The 7,984-nt window shown below is 34.8% G+C and overlaps 1 protein-coding gene across 7 annotated transcripts in view; it reads left to right on the forward strand.

Moving 5' to 3' along the window:
- Positions 1-7,984, forward strand: part of LOC136842555 (ribosome assembly protein METTL17, mitochondrial) — a 192,322-nt gene that overhangs the window by 130,452 nt on the left and 53,886 nt on the right. For all 7 annotated transcript variants that reach the window (XM_067110013.1, XM_067110006.1, XM_067110007.1 and 4 more), the window contains 2 exons: positions 493-673; positions 7,788-7,919. In XM_067110013.1, the coding sequence (XP_066966114.1) occupies positions 493-673; positions 7,788-7,919 (313 nt within the window). The remainder of the gene's footprint in view (positions 1-492; positions 674-7,787; positions 7,920-7,984) is intronic.

Below are 7,984 nucleotides of genomic sequence, written 5' to 3' on the forward strand. Positions count from 1 at the left end.
AGAATAAATGAGAGAAATCTCAAAGGTGATATCACCTCAGAAGTTTAGCAGTGTGCCCATACAATGGAAGATTTTTCCTCTGCTGTACATGAATAGGCTTTACTTAAATAACAAATGACTTTTTTATGACAGGTGATTACCAGCCAACAGACATTCTTGTTTTGATTTAAGAATGATGTATTTAAGATTCATGAAGACCACCAATGATGGGTTTCTATTTGTTTTTTAATTACGTGTTTCCTAATTAGTAAAAAAAAACTGTTATGCATATGAAGTTTTACTTCCCAACTCCCAAGACTGGATTTGGATCAGGACAATGGTTTTCAAAGCAAGTATGGTAATGAGACATCCAAATGGGAGCCTCTTCCTTTGGCAAATACCATCAACATGTGACCAGTAGCCATTATTTGATTGGCTACCTAATCAGTTTTGATTGTTTTCCAATAAAAGACTTTTCCATGTTTTTGTTATTAACAGATATTTTTTTCTCAGGGTATAACCTCCAAAGTAAAGAGACCGCTGGCATCCAAATTTGCTTTTGATCTTGATGAAAATGTCAGCAAGGCTATGGAATCTGGATCCCTGAAAGCGCGTCACCATCCTGGCAAACAGACTGTGAAATGTGTTTCACTTCCATCCGAATTACTGAAAGCAATGTCTCATGTTCTTGCAGGTTAGGATTAATTGCCTAGAGATTTGCTTTTCTTTTGTGTTCATGTGAAGAAAATTATTAACATATTAGTTTCAAATGATGCATGCTTTCTAGTCTTAGAATGATAACATCTCAACAAAAAATATAACTTTGTCTCATATTATGTAGCCATGCTTGTATTCAGTTCATTATTGTGTCATTATTGTGGTGTAAATTTGACATCTGATGAATTTGTGGTTATTATTTAGCCATAACTACACAGGGAAGTGTTTGTTGTGTGCATTTGTACATACAGTATAGATATATATATATAAGCATTCAGCTACAAATGTCCTTTAATATCCAATTCGCTCTACCTCAGAAATAATATATTTTCACATATGTTACCTGAAGGGTAATTTTTTTAGTTGGTAAAGTCCGTTGTCTCGTGGGCTCGAGCCACGGAAGACAAGAACTCAGGATTACAGTGACGGGCATTAAACCAAGTGGCTGTGTGGTTTAGTGCACATCACTGTAGTTCTGAGTTCTTGTCTTCCATGGTTCGAGCCCATGAGACGACAGACTTATTATCAACTAAAAAAAAGTTCCCCTTTCGGGTAACTTATGTGAAAATATATTATTTCCAAAGTAGAGCAAATTGGATATTAAAGGACATTTGTAGCTTAATGCTTGTATATGAATCACAGTGATGTGATAAAATTCATTTATATAGATATACACACAGTAAACCTCCCATATTCGCAGTCTCATGATTCGCGGACTCACTTATTTGCGGATTTCTCTATGGAACATATATACGCATTATTCGCTGAAAATTCACCCATTCACGGTATTTTTCACTGAGAAATATTCACTAATTACTGTGGTTTCACCTCATTTTCATGATTAAATGCACTTTTTGTGATAAAACTATTAAAATACTCAGGTAGTGCTCGAGTTACGATAATTAACCTTATGATAATTTAATTTTGCAATGGGGTAGGCAGTTAATACTGATATGACAATTTTATAAAAAAAACTATTTTTGAATTTTGCGTGGCCGCAGGCAGCAGCGTACAATCAGGCAGCGAGAGAGACCAAATTACAATAGACCAACTTCTTTTCCTCCATCTCTTTATCTCATCTTCTAGTTAAAAAAGTAAAAGAGAAAGATAAAAGTATTGTTAGAAAGGTTACACTCTTGCGTAAATGGGTACAGGCAGTCCCCGGTTTACGACGGGGGGGTTCCATTCTTACGCCGTGTCGTAAGCCGAAAATCGTCGTAAACCGAAAAATCGTCAAAAATCTTAAGAAAACCTTACTTTTAATACTCTGGGTGTATTGGAAATGATGTAAACTGCATTTTTAGTGAGTTTTTCATCAGAAAAACCTCCAAATTTTTATTATTCCTGCCGTTTTGGAGCCATATTTCTTCCATCGGATCGACATGCGACGTGTCATAACCCTGGAACATGTTGTAAACCAGGAAATAATTTCTGATGAATATATGTGAAAAGCATCATAACCTTGGAACGTTGTAAGCCAGATTACTTGTGTAAACAGTGTGCCACTAAGACACTTCCTTGTGGAGCATCATTTTCGAGTGGAAATGTACTTGACTATACATCATCAATTCTCACTTGAAAAGTGCAATTTGTTAGAAAGTTTTGAATAAACTTAGGTAAATGTCCACGGATGCTGTTTTTGTGTAACGTTTTTGATATTGCATATCTCCATGTAGTATCATATGCCTTTTCAATGGTAAAAAGATGGCTATAGTAATTTGTTTTCATTCAAATCCTATTAGTATGTGGTCTTCCAAGTTAGACAAAATGATATCAGTAATAATCTACCTATTGGAATTAAAAGTAACTTGTATATGGATGATTTTGCCATACATTATTCAGCATCTCGCATAAAACATGCAGAGCGAAGCATTAATAAAACTATAACAAAAATAGATGAGTGTGCCTCAGCTGTAGGCTTCAAATTTTCTATACAAAAGGCTCAAGCAATAATGTTTTATAAAAATAAAAAGTGGAAAAAAGGTGAAGAAATAGATTAAAAAATCAGAAATCATTCCATACCAATTGGCCAAACAGCAAAATTTTTGGGATTAGTATTTGATACCACTTGAACTGGAAAGTCCACATATACATGAAATCAAAATGTAAAAGAGCATTAAACCTAATTAAAAAACTATTTAACACTACTTGGGAAGCAACAGTGCTGTCTATCATTGATTATGGAAGCGAAATATATGGCTCGGCATCAGACGTAACACTGAAAACGTTAGACCCAATTCATAATGAAGGCCTTAGAATATGTTCAGGAGCTTTTCGATCATCTCCGTCTTCTTTACAAGTTGAATGCGATCTCTCTCTCTCTCTCTCTCTCTCTCTCTCTCTCTCTCTCTCTCTCTCTCTCTCTCTCTCTCTCTCTCTCTCTCTCTCTCTCTCTCTCTCTCCCTCCATAAACAGCTAGTAACAATGAAGAATGCTCTGAGAATTCAGGCAAATGATTCTCCAACCAAAAAATTATTTTAAGAGGTGTGTTTATAAAAAATCATCCACCTCCTTTCCCAATTAGAGCTAGAAGATTGTTTGAGTTATACAGTACTGTATGTAAATATACAATTACCTTTAATATTAAAATGGCCTCCTCCTTGGACAGTGAATAAAATGAGAAATTGTACACTTAAAATATTTATCAAAAAGTTATTCATATACCCCAGAACACCATAGACAACATCCACGCAAAATAAGTCTAATCCTTCGGGCCAGCCCTAGGAGAGCTGTTAATCAGCTCAGTGGTCTGGTAAAACTAAGGTATACTTTAACTTACAGTAGAACATATAATCCGAAAAGGTCCACATTACTCAATGTACACCGACGGACCTAAGTCATAATACGGAGTGGGATATTATGCAGTATCCCCAGACAAAACATATCAGTTCTCTCCACCAGATAATGCCTCAGTATTTACAGCTGAGTTATGTGCAATACCATTAGCTATAAAAATAATTAGAGAAGCCTCATGTAATAATTTTGTGATTTATAGCGACTCTAGAAGCGCTATAGAAGCCATTGAAAGCTATAATAAAAAAAATATTGTACAACAAATTAAGTTTTCACTCAATAAATTTTCTAATATTGGAAAAAATATTGAAATATGTTGGATCCCTGCCCATGTAGGGATTAAAGGAAATGAGGAGGCTGATAAAGCATGCAAAGAAGCTGTCCACATGAGAAGAGCAAATGTAGACATCCCTATTAGTGACTATATAAGATATATAAAAACAGTCATTGTAAGTAAATGGCAAAATATATGGAATGACGAACCTGAAAATGATAAATTAAAACAGATAAAATCCAGTGTTGGAAAATGGAGTTTGTCATATCAGAGAGAGAGACACACATAAAAGTAATTCTGGCGCGTCTTCGAATAGGCCATAGTCGTCTGACACATGGACACTCAATGAACAGTCCATGTGGCCCTCCCTCCAAATGCCCAGATTACAGCGTGTTGATAACTGTGTAACATGTATTGTGTGAATGTCCAAATTATAACCTGCAGCAATTATCAAATTTTGGAATTAGATCAATGGAGGAAATTTTGTCAGAATCTATTGCATTTTCAGTAATACCCATTTTAGTGTTCATGAGAAGCTGTGATTTAATTGATAAAATAAAAACAGCAATTAATAAAAATACGAAAACCCTTAGGGTTCTAATGAATTTTAAAACTACTAAATTTTAAAATTTTGATAAATTTATTTTAAATTTTAATGTACCTTTTTAGTGAGTATATACGGAAACTTTTGTATGTATTTATTTATTGTGTGAAATGTGTTCTAGTATGAGAGTGTGTGCCTCTGTGCAGTTTTTAATTTCATTCTCATTCATTCATCACTATATCGAATGACCTGTTTGGCCCCAGTGCTAGGCTTTGAGCCTAGACCTGTCATTTCATGCAAATCCTTCAGGCCAGCCCTATGAGAGTTGATAGTCAGCTCAGTGGTCTGGTTAAACTGTTTTAATAATAATGACACTCCTGTGATTTCCTAACTTTATTCACTCAAAAGTTTTCATCCTCATCTCCCTGATTTAATTTTTAGTTACAATAGGAAGGCCTTCCAAACTAAATAGCTATTTAGGCATATTTAAGCTGATGGGATTTAGTAAGAAAAATGTGATTTTCAAAATTTTTATTACAAACACATTAGTTTACTTAGTAAAATTTGCCTGCGTGCCATCCCTGCACTGGATAACACTGAGAATGGCTTTATCATAACTACCAAAAGAGATGGCTGCCAGAGTGATACCAGGAACAATTGAGGGTTCTTCCTATTTGTGTCCAGGAGCTGCTGACCACAGATTAGTCACCTGGATAACTGATGGGTTTCTATTAAAAAATAGATCTTATTTCAAAAGATCATTTTTCTGTGGTATTAGGAAGAGTGCATCCTAACATTGTAACACAGTGACAAGAAGGAAGGAGTTACATGATCATAAAAGATCAGAAGAGAAATATCTAAACCTATAAACTTCATACAGATTTCCTGCAGTGTATTCATAGCATAACCATTAATAGTTTGTGCATAGTACTGTAGGATTAAAAAAAACTTGGCAATAGTCACCAAAACAGTTAGTGAGTGATTGGATAAAACCTTTGGTTAGGAAAACTTTAATCAGATAGGCAATCAGACATTTATGAATCAGTTGTATAATGGCAATTGCCTGCATTGCCGCCAGTCATTTTGTTCCAGTCTTATGCACTGCAAACCGCTATTGCTGCCAAGAGTTTGAGACTCACAACGAAGTACTATACTAGCAGTGGAACAATAAGACTGCTACAGTTTATAATTACCTACAATATTGCAAGCTACTAGTCAACATCATCATTTGTAAAGATCATCATTTTAAGTAAATGAAGTCTTTCTAGGTTTCCTGATAAGAAAAGATTTATAAGCTGTTTGACAGACTTCCTTCTAGCTTTAAATCTCTCCATCAAATTGTACAGTAGTGAAGTGGTGCTTTACTTTCTACTGTCCTCTCTCTTGACTGCTTTTATTGGCCTGCAGCTGCCCTTTACAAATTTTTAGACTTCTTTGGCTGAGTCTTTGAGCCTTTTCAGATTAAATGTATTTTCTTTTGGGCCACCATAGTCTTAAGAACCCTTCATAGGACCCCATTGAACAGTGTCTTTGGGAACATTCTTCACAACATTCCTAATCTTTAAGTAGTTAGTGTATCAGAGAAATACACGTGTTATCAGCTTAAGTCATCATAATTAGCTTAAATTCAAGAGTTCCCCTGGCCTAATGCAAAATATAGGCCTCTTTGTAATGCATATGACTTCAAATTCCTTCCTTAGCCCTTCCATGCCAAACACAGTAGGTTCCAATTGTGAGTCCTTTATACTCTGTCCAAGCATATGGAAGTGATAAATCCCTGACTACTGTTTACCATTTTTATTGCTTTCATCCTTCCTTCTTTTATTGCCAGAACTATTGAATTGTCTAGCCTGGAGAAGCCTTTAAGGTTCCATTCTGCTCTTCAGAAGGGATTTCACTCTCAGTGAACTAAAGTACATAAATTCATATTATGTGATATAAACAACAGAAATTCTTTAAATGCATTTTATTTCATGCATACACCATTGCCTTGCACCTGCAACTTTATTTTTTCCCTCCAATTGTGCATATGAATATGCCATGGAATGAAGCTTCTTACTAACAGGAGCAGAATAGGTCACAGGGTTGGTTCCCATCCCTACTGAGGACCCTGTCATCACCAAGTGAATGTAATTTCTCAATTTTTTAAATGCAGTACAGTATTCAGTTATCTCTTTGAAAAGTAGTACATGGCTACATGAGGGAGTGGTTTGTATGTGCAAAACTTGAAAAATTCATTTGAAAAATGTGTAGTGATGTGGGGCCTTGATTAGAGTAAATTGCACATACACCATGCGTTGAGTTCTGGCTTTGTTAAAGTACATATAATTTCGTATAGTTTTGTTTAAAACAGTAACTCAGCTGTGATTATATATGATTTTCAAGTATGATGTTGATAAGGTTTTAGTTTAACCCTTACAGGCTGGGGCTAAATACAGTATATACAATAACAATAGCCCAAAACTGGGCAAACTTTAAGGTCAGGCAGTTAAAAAAAAACACTTCTCTGGAAAGAGGAAGATATGCAAATGCACATGATATAAGGAAAAAATTTAAAACTTTCTGTATCTTCACAGGATGTTGAAAGTAAACATTTCCAACCCAGTGCAGGGTCCCTTTTCCAAGACATTCATTAAAATATACTAATTTTAGCTCGTTTTACATGTTCTTTCTAATATTCTTTTTTACTGTATTTTATAAAATTACAATTACAGCTCACATAATATTAAAAAAGATAAGGACTAAAATCAGCAACAGTCCCTGAGTATATTTGTGGACAAATATTTAAGAGAATGTACAGGTATGGAAAGATGCTGTACCTTTTAGTGAGTTATACATGTTTTTGCTAATATTTTTTATACTTTGCAAAATTACAATTACAGCTGACATAATATTGTAAAAGTTGAGAACTAAAACCAGCAACAATCCCTGAGTATGTTTATGGGCAAATAAATACAAGATGTACTGGGACGGGGAGGTGTAGTGTATTCCCCCATGAAATCTCATGTCAGACCATTCTTCCTTGTATCCTGAGCTGAGGTGTGAGTGATGCCATATATTCATTTATGGCCCATTCAAGTAATTTGAATGTTTTCTCACAAAATTTGTTCAAATATTTTGCCGTAATCTAATGATTATCATATGATACAACTTGCTTTACCACTTATGCCATTTTTGCTCATCATAGGATGCATGCCACTCCGAAAGGGTTATCCTAAATTTGTAGTGGACCTTAATCATTACTGTGTAGCATTAAATATTTTTGGCTTATCCTAATCCGATGTGCAGTAGTTTAGACTTCATCAAGTAATTTTTATGTTGGTAGGTACTGAAACTGTGTAAAAGATATTTACCACTTGTATCTGTGGCACCAATTCTGTAGATAGAACAGAAAGGGTCCATATCATAATTTTGTAATGAAAACCCATGATCTGATGTTAAATTATTCATGTAACATGACTGCTGTTCAATAATTTTCAGATTATCCAGGAAAACTGCTTGAATTTGATGCCAAAAAACTATCGAGATACATTTGGTCTCGTCAGCTTCCGTTAGAAGGCATTGAATATGATGAAAAATTAAAACGGGTGAAAGAAATGGTAATCAGACAAGGTAAGGAAAGTGTGCTCTGTATTTTAATGAATAAAGATAAAATCCACGAAGGAAACGGAAACACT

The sequence above is a fragment of the Macrobrachium rosenbergii genome, chromosome 10 (assembly GCF_040412425.1).
Source record: "Macrobrachium rosenbergii isolate ZJJX-2024 chromosome 10, ASM4041242v1, whole genome shotgun sequence".
Classification (NCBI taxonomy): Eukaryota; Metazoa; Arthropoda; class Malacostraca; order Decapoda; family Palaemonidae; genus Macrobrachium; species Macrobrachium rosenbergii.